This window comes from Apteryx mantelli, chromosome 1, assembly GCF_036417845.1.
Source record: "Apteryx mantelli isolate bAptMan1 chromosome 1, bAptMan1.hap1, whole genome shotgun sequence".
Lineage (NCBI taxonomy): Eukaryota > Metazoa > Chordata > Aves > Apterygiformes > Apterygidae > Apteryx > Apteryx mantelli.
In genome coordinates this window covers 195395462-195414804 of record NC_089978.1, presented here as the reverse complement: position 1 = coordinate 195414804, position 19343 = coordinate 195395462, and the positions used below count along the sequence as shown (strand labels likewise).

At 38.6% G+C, this 19343-nt stretch overlaps 1 protein-coding gene across 5 annotated transcripts in view; it reads left to right on the top strand.

Annotated features, from left to right (window-relative positions):
* The window catches only part of ANKRD26 (ankyrin repeat domain containing 26), a 63455-nt gene that overhangs the window by 31123 nt on the left and 12989 nt on the right, over positions 1-19343 (top strand). For all 5 annotated transcript variants that reach the window (XM_067315220.1, XM_067315203.1, XM_067315225.1 and 2 more), the window contains 15 exons: positions 1-236; positions 2059-2214; positions 3440-3473; positions 3699-3834; positions 4444-4657; positions 7081-7264; positions 7761-7904; positions 9210-10166; positions 12200-12352; positions 13788-13963; positions 14143-14236; positions 15378-15455; positions 17777-17911; positions 18505-18617; positions 19067-19208. In XM_067315220.1, coding sequence (XP_067171321.1) covers positions 1-236; positions 2059-2214; positions 3440-3473; positions 3699-3834; positions 4444-4657; positions 7081-7264; positions 7761-7904; positions 9210-10166; positions 12200-12352; positions 13788-13963; positions 14143-14236; positions 15378-15455; positions 17777-17911; positions 18505-18617; positions 19067-19208 — 2952 coding nt within the window. The remainder of the gene's footprint in view (positions 237-2058; positions 2215-3439; positions 3474-3698; positions 3835-4443; positions 4658-7080; positions 7265-7760; positions 7905-9209; positions 10167-12199; positions 12353-13787; positions 13964-14142; positions 14237-15377; positions 15456-17776; positions 17912-18504; positions 18618-19066; positions 19209-19343) is intronic.

The window sequence follows — 19343 nt, the reverse complement described above, 5'->3', positions numbered from 1 at the left end:
GTTGAGGAGGAAAAAAGAAAGAAAAGATGTTTCAAAAAGCAGACAGTGGCGAAACAAGAAGATCTTGGGAAATTAAACATACTGCCAGGCGATGTTACTAATCAGCAAATGAAACAAAGGCTTCCTCTGAAGAGTGACTGTCTTAGAACAGAGAATGAAGAAATGGAAGAAGAAAAACACAAAAAGTTTTTTTCGTCCAAGAAGAGGTCAAAATTAATTGAAATGCCATTGAAAAGGTAAACTAATAAAACAATCTCTAATTCTTATTTGTAAAACTAATTGCCTTTAGTTTAGCTTTTTTTTAAAAAACTTTGTACTCTGAAGTAGTTTCCTAAATACAGAAGGCCCCACTGAGTAATCCACTATTTCTAGAACATTTAAGAAAAATATTGTTTTTAGGAAGAACTAAGTTCATAATTGACACTCAAATTTATTGCCTTCATTGTCAATACTGAGGCTAAACATATCTTCAAAGCTGGAGACAAGAAAAAACAGCTGTTTTCATGAGAAATGGCTACCCTGAAAAAAAAAGTAGGGAATTGCAGTTTACTTTGCTTTCTCCCTTTTCTAGGTGACTTTAGTGATCGTCATGCAATTGGTATTTTCTTTTTCATTAAGTCCTCTTTGTCAGGAAAAAGGGAAAGATAGTATTACCATATTGATCCCAAAGGTTTGAAGAAGGCACACATGGACAATGCCTGCCTGATTTCATGTACGTGACCAGACAGTTATATTTCATGTGTGTGAGCAGAAGACACCACAAGGGTTTTTTGGGTTTTTTTGTTTTGTTTTTTTTATGTACAGGATCTTCCTTTTGCTTTGCCAATTGTGTCCTCAGAGCAGAATAGTTTGTCTAAACTGTTAGTGTAACACTTCTAATTGATGTATTAGAGTAGTCTTTGCTCTCTCATCCACTTTGTATAGAAATTTGAAAGATCTGCCTTAGTGTAGTTGTATTTTCTGCCCTCATAAACAGATAGGTGATTCAAGACAACAGGGGTAGTCATTCATGCTAATTCACTTCCTGTAGTTATGACATTTCTGTATTCACTGCCAATATCAAAATTCTCCTCAAGAAAACTCATTAGCAAGGTCCTGAAATAATATATTAATGGAATGAATTGCCTTTGCCATAAATTGAACTTTTGTGGAACTCAGGTCCATAACCCTGAGCATGCCGGCTTTAATTCAGCCAAACGTTTAGGCCTGTATTTGATGCACCAGGTATGGGACTTAAGTGAGAATATTCACTGGGGCTGCTGCTTTTTCATGGCTTAGGCCCTGACAATCAGCCCTAGTAGTTCAAGCTGGGTGTGCTCCTGAGGGAGACAGACAAGAGTCTCTGTGAAGAAACCATGAAACCTTGAAGTAGAGAAGTACCTCCACAACCTCTACAAATCTAATTGTCTATAGAGAAGAGGAGTGAAGTGCTGGTTTGTTTGTTTGTTTGTTTGTTTATTGTCAGACAGTGTTTATACAATATTTCCAAATGGCACACTGACTAGAAAGGACTAATTTTACTCAGTTCTGAAACATGGGATGATAATCCTGATGTGCAGGAAGACTACCAGCTGAGCAAAGTCTCACTGATGCAAGCCCGCTTTCTGTCTCTTCTGTTGATTGTTCTGGATGACTCCAGGCCACTTGCAAAATGGATGTCTGTCAGGCAGAAGGCAGGCTACAAATCACAGGGGAGATCTGTTTCAGTGAATCTCCGTGAGAGATATTTGAAGATACTTTTACATAACCCCGAACAGTTGTATTTTCCTGCCTTTCCTTCAGGTTGAATCTCTGCTCCATACACTTCCTCTAATGAGGGTAGATATGTGTTCCAGCTTACCTGAGTCTACATCAGATTCCACCTTTCCCCCCTATTTCTAGAAGAAGGAGTTTAAATACCTGGATATCTTTCAGCATCCTTGGAGTCAAGCCTGTGTTTTATCACAGACATTTTTCTAAGTAGTTTCTGAGCATCATCTGAAGTATGTCTGTTGCACAGAAATGTGTTATTTAAAATTACTCAACTGGTGATGTTTTTTTTCTTCCTGTTTAATGTAGTAAATCTGCCCTGAATGCAAAAGGTGCAAAAAAAAATGGGAGTAAAAAACAGACTTCAAAGCAAAAGGCTAATCAGCAGATGAGTTCTTCCAGTGGGATTCATTTTCAAGTATTGGATGATAGCACTTTCAGCGAAACATCCCAAGATGAAGAAAGGTACTGAATAGAAGGAATATTAGAAATAAAACTTACTTAATAATAAAAATTGACCTGAAAACTAAAGGTAAAGTTTTGTAAACCTAATGTGTACAATGATACTTGTTCTTTCATGTGGCAATATTATCCAATGCCCTTTGTGTTTCAGAATGCTTCCTTTTTGCTTAGGATGCTTTGAACATGCTAGTCAAGTTAATGATAAGGTTGGATGTGCACAACTGCTAAATTACCTGAATGTGTATATATATGTACATACATTTATATATGTTTGTGCATGTGTAAATATATATATTCCCTATTTAAAAAGGGGGGAAATGCACTAGATGCATGAAAATGCAAATGTTTTTCATTATAGGCTTCTGAATTTTTTTTCTCCTTTTCTTTACATCTCATATGCCTGTGCCAACACAGAGAGAGAAGGTTAACTAGCCCCTTCATAATGCAGCTCTAAGATAGCTGCATACTCGTTGAAACTTGCATTTGTATCACTATAATCCACTGTGTGTACAATATAAAGAGCAGTTTTCTTGGAACTAGCTCAGGGATCTCTGACTTAGCACTGTGTTGTATGTAGCATGTAAGATGCATGAAGTGGCAAGAAGGAAAAACAGGCTAGAGCTTGTGAACACAGGTTAAAGGCGGTTATTTATTGCTGAAGAGTAGGTTTCCCTGAAGAGTCAGGTTTTTTTAAACTCGCTCTGTTTTGCTTGCCTGAAACTACCTCAAATGGAGCAGTGAACTCAGTAGGTCTTCCATACAGAGATAATTGGAATGGTTGCTTAAATAAGCTACATTGGTCATTCATCAAGCTGACAGTGACACTGTCATGACTAGAGAACCCCAAATTATGCTGCTTTGACTTGTATGACAAGGATTCTCAATGCTGAAAACGGAGCTAAAGCTCTGGTATAAAACAAGCGATACAGATAATTCATTGATGTAGGTGTTTATGTGGCTGCATGATTCCTATCATTTTGAGCAAAGTGCAGTTTCCAAAGAGTGTGATGTTTATTTCAACTTTTTGCTTAATATTTTGTGATTAAAATATCCTTCCACTAGACATAGTACAGATAAGGTTTTTTCAATCTTCAGCTATATCTAACAAAATTCTTCTACTAAATTTTAGTTTAATTCACTTATGAAATTAAGTTTTTAGAGCAATTTTAAATATTATTCATAATGCAATATAAGCATTCTAATACCAAAATCTATTTCTGTTTTCTAGACCTGCAGCAAAAAGAGGGAATGAAAGGAACAAGGTACTGTAAAATAACTTTCTCTATTAAATATTTTATATCAGCTTTTAGACACTTAAATGGGAATAGCATTTGTATAGCAGTTCACCAGATGCACAAATTGCTGCTTGTGTGCAACTTAATCATATTTGAGCCAGATCTATGGGCAGTGAATGAAAGAACAAATAATTCTTGCATTTGTAATAATCTATATACTGTTGTATCCAGAAAATACTGTATTGTTTGTAGATCAGCATACAAATGGATGTCACTGACCTTGATTTAACTCAGTCATCTGACACAACTACAGAGGATGTTGAATTGCCAACGTCAGCCTACAAAGAGGCGATGTTGCTGATAGAACAGCTGAGTGTAGATCATACAGGTAAGTTTTCAAATCACTTTGTCTTCACCTGTTACAAGTTTTGTTTTTGTTTTTAAACATATGATTTCTTTGTATACAATCCCAGGTATTTTAGTTTTCTATTTTGATGTAATGTTTTTTCATGATCAGAGGTGCCCAGAAAATGCAGACTCCTGCACTTGATGTGGAATTCATCTCACCTAACTTTAGGTGTTTGTACTGTTAGCAGACGTACCTTAATTATTTACCATTGGTTCTCTCTAGTCAGAATTGGAGTAGTACGTGCTTGTAAGTTGCAGCTCAACTCATTCAGCTTGCTCAAGTTCAACTCATTCTGATGTAGTCATCAAAAGTTAGAAAGATATATCTTCCTTTTTCCCTTTATGCCCCTCAATAGGGGGCAAACCCTCAACTAGCAAAGTATTGGCTTCACTAAAAATATATATATAAAATCTACTGTCATAATATACTTGCATGCATACACATAGCATTATATACATATAAACATCATTTATTATTTCTAATAAACTATGTTAAAACTTTGGCAAATTATGAAATTAATAACTTGCACATTAGAAAGTATTTGTGCATATGTGCAATTTTCTCTCTATTTTTTTAATCTCCAAATAGGTTCTGCTAGTCTGTTGAAAATTCAAAACATACTTCTTGAATATGAGCAGATAATAGAACGTGAAAAAAATCGATACACAGCGCTCTGGAGAGAAGTAAGAAAATTGGAAAGTGAAAAGAAGGAGTCACAATTAATAGTGGAAGAGACTCAAGATTTGAAATCCATATTGGCTTATCAAGAAGTGGAATGGAAAAATGATATCCAAAGCCTTAAGTGTGTAATCTTGCATTCTCGTAACATATGTTATCCTTTCGCTATTCATTTCCAGAGGATGCTGATGGTATAGTTGAGAGGATGAAAACTTTCTAGTCTTGTAGGTTTGTTCTTTTTCAATCAGTCATGCTTTAAAGGACATAATGGTCAGAAAAACAATTTGCCTGGACATTAGCACCATGTAAAATCATCTAGGTTTGGGGGTTTTTTTGTTTTTGGGGGTTTTTTTTACGCAAGAGAAGAGAACAGACTATGGGAAAATGAGGTTTATAAGGATGTATAAGAATTTTATGTTTAATGTCTCCTTGTCTTTGCAAAGTTTGTTAGTGTATAATATTAGGAATTCTGGCTTCTCTGCAGAATGAAACTCAGAATAAAGTGATCTTTTTTCTTTTTCCTTTTTTTTTTTTTAATTGGAAATGATTGTGAAGGAAAGTCAAATTTGGGATTGCCCATTTCCCCTTGCTCCTGAACTTGATGTAGATGGCATGAGGTTTTTAAACACTATTTACATCATTTTAGACTAGAATGGCCAACAGGCACCTTATGAAATGTAGCAAGGGCAAATGTAAAGTCCTGTACCTGGGAAGGAGGAGACCCTTGCAATGATGCATGCTGGGGACTGCCTGGCTGGGGAGCAGCTCTGCTGGGAGTCTGGGGGTCTCCAGGGGTCTGGGCAGAGAACAAGCTGAGCATAAAGTGGCATCAGGGTGCCCAGGCAGCTAAGAAGGTCAGCAGGAACCTGGGCTGTATGAAGAGAAGCACAGGCAGTAGACTGAGGGAAGTGATTATCCTCCTCCTATTCGGCACTCATTGGACTGTGTCTAGAGGATGGAGTCCAATTTTAGGTCCCCAGTGCTAGAGAGAGATTGATCTTTCAACAGCGAGCGAGCTCAACAGAGAGCCCTGAAGCTAGCTGGGGGCAGGAGTGCCTGCCATGTGAGGAGGGGCTGAGGGAGCTGGGCTTGGTCAGCCTGGAGAAGAGGTGGCTTTGATGGGACCTAACAGCAGCAGCCTGCCAGTAAGTACAAGGAGGTTATGAGGAAGACTAAGCCAGGTCCTTTCTTGAGCATCAGGAATTCCAACTGAATATGAGGGAAAAACTTTTTCATGATGAGGACAGTCAAGCAGTGGAACAGGTTGTCCAGGGAGATTGTGCATTTTTCTGTCCTTGGAGACTTTCCAGACTGTACAGGATAAAGCCCTGAGCAACCTTGTCTGACCTCAGAGCTGAGCCTGCTTTGGGAAAAAGGTGGGTCTAGAGCCTCCTGAGGTCCCTTCCTACCTGAATTATCCTATGATCCCAATTTGTGTTTAAAGGAATAATTAGATTTGGTTCTAACTTGCTTGGCCTGGATTTGACTCACCCTGTTATTTCAAAGTTGCCAACTAACTATCAATAATAAAAAATGTAATATATTTTTTTCTAAACAACTTGTCAAAACAGAATTAACTCTACACTTACAAAAATTATAACTGCTTATTTCTGATTGTTTCAGTTAGTAAAAAAGTTATCTTCCTAAGGTTTTCATTATAGATTTGCTTCAACATTAAATTGCTATTGTTTCTTCCAGGTATAGATCCACTGAGTTTTAAAAAATTACAGTTTTTAATGTTATTAAGCTTAAACACCATGTGTTTCTAAGCCTATTTTCGATCACTGACCTAATTCTTGAGTAAATACAGATTGCTTCCTTTTTCTATGGTAGCAGTTTATTTTAGTTTTACAGAAGGCTCTCTTAAAAATACTTTGATAAGTGGTATGCTGTTTTATTAGTATTACTTGAGATCACTGTGAATCCATAATATGCAGGAGATGCTCAACATATTAAGAAAATGTAGATTTTTCATAGTAAAAGTTTACAATGCTTTAGTCTAGTAACTCACACATTTAATTATAGTAAATTGCCATGTCTCTATGTATTTATACTTGCAGAGAAGTTCTAGTGGGGGGTGGGAGAAGAAGGCAGTATTCTTTCTTTTACCCCTTATGATCCACCATCTCAAGCTGTGGTCTTTTGTTTTGAACACAAATACAGGATTTGTTCTATACTGTAGTGCCTGTATTCAAACTACAGATGATCTCCTTTTGAATGAAGTGTGCATTTATAGAACTATGTTTACTTCTGTACATTTATCGATGTAAATTTATGAGTACATGATTTATTTTGTACATAACTTAATGGATTATATCTGTGTCTTGTGTAACTGATACCGCTAATTGAATGAAGTTAAAATTCTTTTTAAAAAATTACAGTAAAAATAAACTGAAAGGATATAACATTTTTATTGTTTAAGTTGTCTCTGCAAGTTCAGCATGGAATATTCACTTTTTTTGGATCAGTGCTTTACTCGGATACACAAATAGCATTGAGGTTTCTTTGTCTGAATTTGTTCCTCAATTAATTTTTGTTAAATTCCAGATTTACTTTGAAACAAGAAGAGGAGAAGAGGCTCAGAGTAGAAATGCTATATGAGAAAACCAGAGAACAGCTAAGAAAGGAAGAGGATCACTATTGTAAAGAAGTGGAGGAGAAACAACAACTTGAGTTACACTCAAGGAATTTAGAAATGGAGTTAATAACACTGAGAACGCTCTTGAAACAGGTATATTAAATATTGAGTTAGACTCTTGTCTCCTGTTTTTCTGCTTTTTAATTGACATTGTATTCCAATATGCTTAATGAAAGAGAGACCTTGTTTGTGGAAGAGGCATTAGATAACTATATTGCTGCTTTTGGGTTCACATGAGTGCAAAATATGCAACCTACTTTGTCTTGTATCGATAAATAGCCAGGAAATTAAACAGGCAAACACCTGGATCTACACAACCCCCAGTGAGTATCTCAGAACTAAGATTTGGCCTGCACCAAATTGACACAAGTTAAAAAAAAAAAAAAAAAAAAAAACTTCCAAATTGCCATTCAAAATAGTTTTTTTCAAAAGGATATTAAATCTAGATTTGCAAGATGGATTGTTATAACTTTGGAGAAGCAAAGAGATGTGAAAGAGTTCTTTCATAGACAAAGAAGAATAAAATGGGGGAAATGTTGCTAGCTCTGATTTTTCTCAAGATTTAAGTACTTCAAATATATTATGGTAGGTTGAAGAAGAGCGTGATGAAACACAGAGACAGCTTTCTCAAGAAAAGAGTGCCAGAGCCCTACAAGAAGGAATTTTGAACAGTCATCTTTGGAGACAGAAGGAAATAGAAGAAGAAACAAGAACTATAGTAAAAGGTTCAGAGGTAGGCAATTTAATTTCTAATTCATTTAATTTCACCATATTCATTCTAAAAGCTTGATAAATCTTTCTGGTAATAATTTTTGTCCTTTTTGCCAGATCATTTATGGTTTATCAAAGTAATTTAACTGTGTAAATACCATTTTGTTTGTTTGTTTTTCCTTATGTTATTAAAAATTCTGGAGTGCAGCATCAGTCTGGTATATACCTGAAGTGCATGTGCAAGTAGGAAAACAACACAAAAGAAGACACTGTTTACCCAATTTATTAAGCCATCTGCTATTTTTTCATTTTATAGACATGTTATCATCAATTTCAAGGTTTCTAGCAGCACTCAGGTACATCGGTACCCTGAGATTGACCAGGAAAGAAGTTGTTGGGCAGTATCTCTTAATGTTTTAGTTACAGTGCAGCGTCTGATCCCATTGCTTGCTTTTTGAATTAGTTATATCCTCATCAAAATTACTTAAATATATATATATATCTCTTCCACCTCCACAAATTAAAATTAGAAGGAGTATCACCAATGAATGAAGTTCTCTCTAGGAATTAAAATAATTGGAGGAGAAAAAGTGATCATAAACTCTCTTTAAACAAATCCTGCAAAGAGTTAACTGAATTTATTGTGCAGATCCAGTGCTTCAGAGAATTATTTGTTCTATGCTACACTAACCAATAAAAACAGGATGACTATGCTAATGTAGAAAAAAAGTTGCATATATAATAAACAGGAAATTTATAAGAGTACTACATTCCGGGGATGATTGATTGAGTTGTATAGCTAACCTTTAGCAATACAGAAGGCTAAAGTGTTAAGGAGGTATTTGAAGAGAAGTAGCATTAATATTTAGTGCAATTCGGCTAAATGTCAGAGAAAAAAAATACCTTTTCTGGTCCTGTTTTACCAGATTTCATAGCACAACTAAATTTACCTATAAGGGAATATTTTAAAGGCCTGTAATAGACAATATACCATGCATATACAACCTAGCACTGTCATTTTAAAAATTTTATGGTTAAGATATTTAAAATAACTTTATTATTTGGTTGCTGGATTTAGGGGGGGAAAAAAAGACATTTTAGACTTGGGACATTCATTTGGGTTTTGAGGGTGTATTATACTTCCAGTGTGTGCAATCATTGTACACATGCATGGGCTCAGAGATCAGAGTGATATTTCTGGTAATACTTAAGCTACTGTATGAAGTCATGCTTCAGTATTGCAAATGTTAAAAAGCAGTTTGATGCTCAAGTGTTTTTGTAGATTCATCTCCCAACTGGCTATTTATTCATATTCTTTATCACTTAGGTATCCAACAGCAATGAGAGAGAAAAGGATCTGTTGTACAAAAATCAATTACTACAGGATGAAATTTCTGTACTAAGACTAGAAGCTGATCAAGTAAGACTTAGGAGCCAGGAGGAAGAAACAAAATATTTAGAGGAAAATGAGACCTTGAAAGAAAAAAATGAAGATCTTAAAAAGGAGCTTAAACTAAACGAGGAAGCTTTAACACAAACCGTTCTTCAGTACAACGGACAGCTGAACTTATTAAAGACAGAATCAGCAGTACTGACTTCCAAACTGGAGCAGACAAAAGAAAGCAAAGATAGACTAGAGACAGAGATTGAATCATTTCGCTCCCGCCTGAATTCTGCTGTTCAGGAACTTGAACGTCATCAGGCATTGAAAAGCGATGTTGAGCGAACATTTCAGAGAGAACGTGATGAGTGGCTTCATTTGCAGGACAAGCTCCATCACGACCTCTCTGATGTGCGAGAAACCAGCAAGAGCTTGTCTCAGCAGCTGAGTAAAGCTGAGAGCAAAGCTAGTAGTCTAGAAAATGAACTTCACCAATTGAAAGAGACGCTTAGAGAAAAAACATTGCTTTTAGAAATGACACAAAAAGAATTAAGTCAAGCCCAATGTCAGGCAAAGGAATGTGATCATGCTCGACAGCTTGAGAAAGATCAAGTAAGCAAATATATTGCAAGGCAAGAATCTATGCAGGAACGACTGGCTCAGCTCCAAAGTGAAAACCTTTTACTCCGTCAGCAGCTAGAAGATATGCAGAACAAGGGGATCATCAAAGAAAAAGTAGTGAGCGATGTCCAGGACAGATTTAATGATATTTTCAATAAACTCAGAGCTGATACTGAAAAACAAGCTTACCTGATGGAGGAGAGAAACAAGGAATTAAATGCCAAATGTACTGATTTAAGAGAACAAGTCTTTAAATATGAGACTGACAAAGTAGAAAGAGAGGTAAAGGACACACTTATAAAGAATGATTTAACATTTGTCAGCTCTTGAAATTATTTTACATTTCTAAAGTTCAGCAGGTATAAGTTTACATGCGTGGGCATACACCATGGGGGCTTGTTCTGGTTTGTTGTGTTTCTCTTGGAATTGTGGAAGATTTTGGCAAACAGGATGTCAATGTGCAGATCTGAGCAGAGAACAGAAAAAGGTATCCAAGTCTAAACTTTGATCAAGAAATGGTGATCCTTCTTTAGGATTTTTTTCATCTCTTCTACTTAATCGTTTTGGTGCCGTAGGGAGTCGTCATATTTTCTCGACATCTGTTGCACTGGTGACACAAACGAGCGGCATAAAAATTAGAACCATCCAATATGCAAGAGTTGAGAAATGGAGATGCAGACAAGTGAAGTGATGGGGGAAGGAGGGAGGAGAATGCTGAGGAGAAATGTTGCAAAGTAAGGTTGAGAGGAGGAGATGGAGCAAGTTGACTGTAGATGAGTGGAGACCAGCGAAGGAAGGGAAGGAGAAGAGCTCACAAGAGACTGATGGCAGAGTCCCAAGCAAAGAAAAAAGGGGGGTTATTTTGTCTTCTAATGAGAAAGGATCACTTCTCCGCAAGTTGGTATTGAAACTGAAGAGCATTAGTATTGTCCAGGTGTTAATCTATGTATGTGTTTTGAGGGCTCTAAGGGGGCTGACAGTTCCTCGGGAAGCTGGTTTTGGACACTGTCCTAAGCTTTTTCTTCTCCCTCTTATGATGCAGTCATATTTCTTCCTCTGAGGCTCTCCGAAAGACTACGCAACCAGAGAGAATGACTGCTTAGGAAATCAGTAGCAGTATCTTTCTACAAATTGACACAGTGCACAAGTATGCAGTGTGCTCCTCTGCAGAGTGCTAGCCTAATTTTGTGTGTCTGAAACAGGCATGATTCAAGGGTTGCACTCGGGTAGAAAGATTTTTGTCCAGAGTTTGAGAATGGGTGGAAGAGCATAAAGGTGGGGGTAGCAGTGAGGAGTAGGTAGATAACTGAAAAAGCTGCAGGTGATGGGAGAAGGGGAAGAAAAATATTAGTTATTTTGGATGCTACTCCTAGGGACATATATAATCCTCTTAAATCATTACTCTTCCTGGAATCAAAGGGTTCCCTTTGTTTAATCTTCCTTTCCTTGCTGGAAAACAGGAACTAATTGCGTTCGTATTTGGACACTGTGGTGTAAGGTTGTGTCCCTTGGTGACTTTATTAGTGATCTGAAATCACACTTGCCTCTTAATAACAAATCCAGATCTCTGAGCAAGACAGCACTTGAACCACCTTATTTCTCATTTGTCAGTTACTTTTAAGTGGCGGGGGGGAGAACTCTAGCAGTGCTGTTGGTCATTTTACCCTGTGAATTGCTTTATATTCTTACTACTAAAATAATAGGTTCCTTTTGTAGCTGGCAGGAACAGATGAGCTACCCAAATTTTAGTAAACCTAATTGTCAGCGTAAAGATGATTTGACTTCAGAACGAGCTCAGTTAAGAAGACTGTAAGAGGATCTGGCTCAATAAAGACTTAGTGTATTTTGAAAGACCTTTCAGCTATACGTGTATTAATTGGTTTGTATTTGTGTAGTGGAAGAATAGCATAGAGAAGGATCCCATGTGAAGCCCTGGCTTTGATGATCAGAGTAATGTCTGCAGTCAAATGACAGCACTTGCATCTGAGCAGATTTCTGGCATTTTCTTAAAAACAGCTAGATAGGTAGATACAGATACATGCTTGCAATAGGTGTTTATGTGCTGTTCCAAGAAGAATAATACTTAGCCGTTTTTAAGTATTAGGAAACCACAACCCTCGTTAAGAGATGGCAGTAGTTTAGATCTCCTCAGTGGGCAAAGATGGATGGCAGTCATCAGCTGTGCAGATGCGCACTGGTGGTGGGCAGAATTGCTTCTCTTTGAGTTCACTCTGAAGACTGATGTAGTGAGTGAAAAGAAGAGCATAGTCCATGTCCCTACCCTTTTCTTCATACACATGTAACTATTTTGTTAGGGCATGGTCAGACAGCTGCAGCAGGAGCTTGCCGATGCTCTTAAAAAGCGGTCAATGTCAGAAGCTTCGCTGGAAGTTACCACACGTTATCGCAGTGACCTGGAGGAAGACAAACTGCGGTTGCAAAAGGAGTTGGACAGGGTTAAAGGCAAGGTAGGAAAAGCCTGTAACTGTAATTGCTAAGTACTTAGTATGTAGGAATTTTATTGTTAGCTACCAAAATTCTATTTTGCTTCAAAGTTTTTTTTGAAAATGATCCTCCTTTCCCCCCCTCTCCTTTCCGTTTCTTGTTTACACATACCACTGTCATCAAAACAAAGGATACAGGTAAGGTAACTGTACTAACAGCTAATTGTAACATGTAAATGAAATTAGAATTTGTTTCTTTTTTGAGGAAGTTTCTGCTATGAAATACCACAAACCCTGTGCTCTTAAAGTTCTCTGGACTTGGTTGCTTTGTTTACAAATTACTTCTTTTCTCTGTTCCTGTACCAGTTATATATCCCCTATCAGTGGGCAATTATATATTTCCCTATCAGTTTCTCTTCTGAGAAACTGAAGTAACCTTTTTTCTTTTTCCTCTGGTTTCTGTCTCTTACAGTGTCCTTACCTCCTCTGTCCTCTTACACTGTCCCTTGTCTTGCATAAGCACAGGTGTTTGTGTAAAGAACTAGATGGGAAATTTCAAAGGACAAGGTAATGTTTTCCCAGTACCCAGAAATAATTTTGACAGGATCAATGTAATGACATGTAAATGACTCGCGTTATTTATAAACTTGTGTCCGTGGTTGGAAAGGTCTTTGACATGAGATCACAATGTCTCTTTGCTTGGACAAAGGTCTGTATTTGCAAGGCAGCTTTTTAACATATAGACACACCAGTTTATTTTATTCTTCTTGGTTTGGAGAAGTAGGGTATCTGATTTCTGAAAAACAACAGAAATGCTGGACTGGTGCGTTTGTGGGTTTTTTGCTCTCTGTACTTTTCTTCTGCAGCCATGTAATTTGCTGTCAATTCTGAATTCTTTTGTAACTTAATCTGCATATCTCTCTTTTCTCCCTCATTGAGCCTGCTGAAATTTGTCTTTCTTTAGTTGCCTTGTTGCCAGTCAATTGTAAGCAGCTTTCTGAGATAGGGACCAGCTTTTGCAGTGTTTGTATAAGTGTTTGCATGAAGGCCTGGGAGTTCTGAAATATAAATCATCATAATTTTATTGTTGTTACCGAGTAGTGAAGTCACATTAGAAGAATGAACTTTTAAACCAGTACTTTCCTTGGAGTCAGGAACAATTGGATACTAATTGTTATGACTCATTGAAAGGGTAGGATTGGCATTGTCAGTGCTTAGGACAAGTTTTAGGAAAACAAAATAGGGATGGCAGAAACCAGTATAAAAGATGATGCAGTAACACAGATTTTGTTCAGTTGCTAGTAGAGGCATAGATTTGAATGCGTTTGGAAATCATTACAATTCTCTGGCTAGAGAGTATGCACAGGTATGTGCAGTATTTGATTTTTTTTCAGCAACATTTCACCCATTTATAGAAAAACTAAGATGACTACCCTGAAATTTTAGTGTGGTTTTACAGTTGCAGGAATTGGAAAAACAGCATATTCAGTCTGAGTGTTGTGTTCATGATTTGAAGACTGCCTTAGAAAATAAGGAGAGGGAAGTAATAGCTTCTTCACAGAAACTGCAAGACCTTCTGGAAGCCTCTTTGGGAACTAATACTACTGTAAAACAACTGGAAGAACATGTGCAACGGTAAGAAAATAACAGTGAGACAAGGTTTCGCTTTCTAGAATTATGTAAGAACAACAGGATTACCTTGTTGCATCACAGCAAGTTAAAATGTGTTTTTGTTTTAGATTATGAAGCATATTTTTATGTCAGTATTTGTGCTCTTGTGGATTTCCATAACAAAACCTGTATTTCTTTTTAAGACTTGAAATTGAAAATGCCAGATTAGAAGCCACAGCTAAACAACAGACCAATAGAATCGAAGTTCTTCAGAAAGATCTGCAAGCCACTGCCTCAGTAAGCTAGTCATAACCATCCTTTTTCATGAGCTACTGGGCTGAGTTATGTATGTATGTGGGGAAATTTTCAGAAGAGATCTTCCTGGGGAGCCTAGGGGAATTCATTTCCTGCAGTCTGCAGAAGGTTGGCTGCTCTTGAAATCCTGCTGGTCCATTCCCAGGCTTTCTGATTCTGACAGTTTTCACAAGGTACTATGCTGATTCTTACTTAACACTGTTTGAGGGTAAGGGTTTGACACTCGTATACTGGATTGAATATTTGCTGTTCTATACCAATCATCATGATTAAGACATCAGGCAGTGCTTCAGACACATGTTGCAACATGTATCATTAAAGGCCTTCTTCAGGATACCTTGTGAAATATTCTGGGGGTATGTTGGTACCAGGTGCTTCATCCCTGAGTCCTAGCTGGCATCATCAAACTGTGACAAGAATTATATTCCCCACAGCTTTTGCTGTGCAGAATTGCTTTTACCTTTAGCATCTTGGTGTTATTTTTCATGAAATAGTGAAGAGGAATCCCTGTGGTATCTTTTGCAGAACTCTGTGCAAGACTTGGAATTTCCAGGTATCTCTAATTCAGTGGTTAGAATTTGATTAAATGAGGTGCTTTGCCTGTAGCCTATATAAAGCAAGTGATTTTTGTGCTCCGTCTAGTGAACAAGAGTCCTTGGTCTTACAGCCCCCCAGAGTTTTTGTTAATTAGGGCTGAAGGGGTGTTGAAAATGACGAGATGTGCAAGTGTAACTCTGGGCTATACTGCAGCTGGCCAAAGAAGAAGGCAGGCAGCCACAGTGCTTATCCTTCCCCTTTGGTGAAGATGGCGTGCTTTTCAGATGTCCCGTGGATGGGGAAGCTACTCCTGTCTGTGTTCATTGACAACTCTTTGTATTCCTCATGGTTCTCTCTCTCTCTCCCTGAAGCGAACGGCTGAGGCGATGATTGCTAACAATTTTAGGGTAGCCTCAAGCCAAGGCTGTTCTGATCCCTGGAACAGGGAGGGGGTAGGTAGTATAGGAGTAGGGAGAGGGAGAAATGTTTGTGACATTTCTTTTTGGCCATACTTCTTAAATGAGGTGTGAAGTTCAGTCTGGAAAGCGTCACTGTGGCTTTTTTGCTTCTTTTAATGCTTCTGTAGGTTCATAATCGCCTGGAGGACTTGATCACTGGCTTGCGGACAGCACCCATGCCTTTGGAGGAAGACCAAAATCAGCAGGTACGTCAATGGTTTCTGTGAATTGCTTCTTTTAGTCCTTGAAGTTTTTGTGTGAAGGTAATTTATGAAAAGTTTAGGTTGGCTGTGGGACACAGACTGAAGAATAGCCTCCCGGTTTTAGGACAAGGCAACCTGGTTTTAGGGAAAGGGCTACAAACTTCCTAATTCCCCTGCTACTGAGTTTTGCATCTGTTTGGTGATATGAAGATACTTCCATTCATCAGCATGGTTACTTTCATGTATATGATTCATGTTTTGCACAGGAGAGATATTTGTTGTTTAAAGCCAAGAGAGGAGAACGGCCTTGGGAGATCCATGTTTTCACAGATTTGTCACAGTTTGCCAGTGTGACCACATTACCTTATTTTCTCCGTCTGTAAATAGGTGATGGTGCTGTCCTGCCACACAGGGTGTTGAGGTAAAGAATAATTACTTGATGTGATGCTGTGTGGTGGCAGGCAGCTGGGAAACAGCTCATTTCATGTATGTGTATGACCTAGCATTTTTTTTGGAACCCTGAAGTATCATCACAAGAATCCATGGTTGGAAAACGAAGGTGTTTTGCGGACAGTAGGAAGAAGGATCTGCATGAGAGGAGAAACTGTTTCTGCCCAAGAGAAGTCTGAGCTGTTTTCTAAGTTCCTTTTTTTTTCCTTCCCTTTCAGTGGCATACCCCTGTGTGTTCCATCAAGGGGAAGGTACCACTGGGAGATTTCCATCATAGAGTGTTTTTTTTTTTTCTTTTGTTTGTTTTTAATTTACTAACCTTACCATAGTTGTTCTCATGAACTTGGACTCAGCATTTTACCTACTCTGTAAGGGTAATTGAGAAAAACGTTCGTCCCACGGATTTGTAATCTAAGCGTCTGTTAAGGCTTTCACAACCTTCTGAACATCTAGACATATTCTTTTTACTATAGAGTGCTACTCAAAGCATCTCATGAACTGACAATACTTTACACTTGAATAGAATAAGCAAGCTTTGTTTCACTAAAATGCATCCATGATGGAAATCTTTTGTCCCTTTGGGTACAAGTACGAACAAGATTGCTGATCTGAATGAGGGGAGGATATTTTCTCCTCCCCCTGATAAGGGGAGGATATTCCTTCTGGGAACTAGAAGAATTTATACACATTTAGTCAAGTATGTATCATTATGAATGCTGGAGGATCTTTGGAGGAAATGTTCAGATGGACAAGATACTCAGTTCTGCCCAACCTGTGGCTTTACAAGATGGAGCTTTGAATGTAAGTGTTAGCAGAAACTTAGAAGGTCGGGTGGAGGACTAGACCAACTGTCTCATCCCACCTCCGAAAAAGGGGGGGGGGGGTGACTCAGATTCGCAAATCCCCTTTGGTGTGGACTAAGGCGAGATAACACTCGAGGTCCTTACATAAGCATCAACTTTAATGGAACAAATATCCTGCAAACGTTGGCCCTCTCACAATTATCTCTACCCGAGCTATGGGGCTTTATGAGACATGTGTGAACCTCAACCTTAAAGGAACAAATATCCTACAAGCATTGGCCCTCTCACAATTATATCTAAACCAAGGCAGGCTTTGCGTTGCTTAACAACTTTAAGAGAAGGAAAAAAGAGAGAAAGAAATAAAGAGATAGGGAGATCACCAGTCCTGGATCCAGCATCGGACCTGCCGACAGGGGTGTTTGGTGAAAAGCACTCGCCCCAGGCTCCTGCATGCCGCTATTTATTGCCCCAGTTGCTGGGCTTCCAGAACCTTCCCTTGCCCCGGTTCCAGGAGTGATTGAGACACCAGTCAGTCAAGAGAAGTGACACCAGGCCCCTCCCCATGACTTTCTGGGGCTTTCTCCCATTTCAGGAACCTTCTTTTGGGGCGAGGTTCGGGCTCACAGTGCAGTTGTTTGGGTCTCGTCCCTTACACCAACCTCTTCAGGCCATCAGATGTCGTAGGGAGATTTTCTCTGTGTGTCATCTTATCCCCCTGATTTGTAAACTCACCCTGTCATATGCAGAGCGTTCATTCTTTCCATCAGCTGCCAGTGTTGTTCTTGGTTATGTTTCCTGGGTGTGTTTTGCACTCTACGTTAACCTTAACCATTAAGTGGTAGAGGAGAGCCTTAGCCATGTTTCTGTTTAAGTTACTGCTTTATATTGCATTTGGGAGTGACAAATAAGGTAGGTCTCTCAGGCCCAAATACTGCATTTCTCTTTTCTTAAGTGAAGTTTGTCTGACAGTAGGTCAGTACTGATGCTTTGAATTGTCACGTGTGGCTGAAAAGGAAGTAACTTGTGTTTCCGGCTACTTTGGTTTCTCTTTTGGTGCTGTTGCTTTCACAGATGCAAAAGCAGAATGTGCTGTCTGTGACAGCAAAAGATCCACGCAGTACGTGGGAAGAGGAACTGAAATCACGATCCCAACTTGAAGATCGCCTTGCTCAGCTTGAAAGGGAAAAGGCTGAGCTCTTGGAACAGGTGAGCCTAGAAAATTCTCCAGGCACCTAACGAATACCTAGGAGAACAGTGTTACTTTTTTGTCGAGTTCTTACAGTTTCAGGTTTTCATTTTAACCCCGCAGTTCAGGCTCTTGTTAACTTGTGATTTGGGAGGTCATACTGGAAAGTAATAAAAGCAGTTGGGTATTTTTGTGAAATCTCTGGGTGGTTCTCTTGTGGGGAGAGCTCCCAGTGTTGTCTGCTATCGGTTTAGCATACGGAGCAAGGCTGAAGTCCCCTAGTTCTTTCCTTGGATTCTCTCTTGTCCTCTTCTGGCCCTCAGGAAAGTTCTCCAGGGTCTTTTCCACCTTTCCCCCATGAGCTCCTAGTAGAGGGTGGTCTTCATTTTGGGAGGAGGACATCTATTTCTGTCCCTGGGTATTGGCCTGTTTGATGTGAAGACTGAAGTGCTGAATTTTACGTAGTAATTCTGTCCCCTGGAGTTCTGCAGACCTTGGCTAGTGCATAGAGAAACCCTACAGCTTCTTTGTGAAGGATGCTATCTGCACATATTGCATATAGATACCATTACTGAGTTGTGTGTGTCAATTTTTTTTTCCTATTTTTTGGAAGTGTGAGACTGAAAGAAAGGAAGTGAAAGCACTGATAGAATTGAAACGACTAGTAGAAGTCCGTCTGGACCAAGCAATGAAACGAAACGTTGAACTGCAGAAAGAATGCAACAGGTACAGCTTTTTAGCACTTGCAAGAGATATTGGATAAGCTGGGTGTTGAGCTTTATTTAACTTGACCCTAAAACTATGAGTACCTAACTGTTCACAAATTCAAGCCTTGCGTTGGATTTTTGCAAGTGGCTTCTGTATATGAGTGTATGGTTTTAAATAGATGCAAAAGTCATTGCAAATGCAGGCTGCCTGCCGTCAGCCTGGGAAGGAGAGAAGGAAGAAGTCCCTTATTTCTGTTTTGAGGTAAAATTTTAACCTTCCAAGACATTGTGGGACCAAATTTTCCCCCTCTCTCCCCTCTCCCCCCTCTTTTTTCTTTGTTAGCAATTCCTGATCTATAAAGCACATTAAAGATGAAGTAAGCCCTGTCCATGCTATTTACATAAGCATATGTGAAAGAGGCCAGTTGTCTTTTTGCTTCTTATTTTCCTTACTAATTTGCTGTGCAGGTTCAAGAAGCTTCTGAAAACAGCTATGAAGAAACTGAAGGTGCAGGAGATGCGAGAGAGTGAGTCCCAATTTGGTTCCCAGGGAGAAATGAAGAACAGGTATTCTGAAATGGTCAATGAAGTCACTAGATTAAGAACAAAGGTAAGCTTATTTTTTCTTTTTTTATACTGTTTTATTCTTTTCCTTGCTTCTTTCCGTGTTGTTAATTATCTGTTGGCTGTATTTCAAAACGGACTTCTCTTCTTCACATTTCATCTTCCGTAGTAGAAAATAACG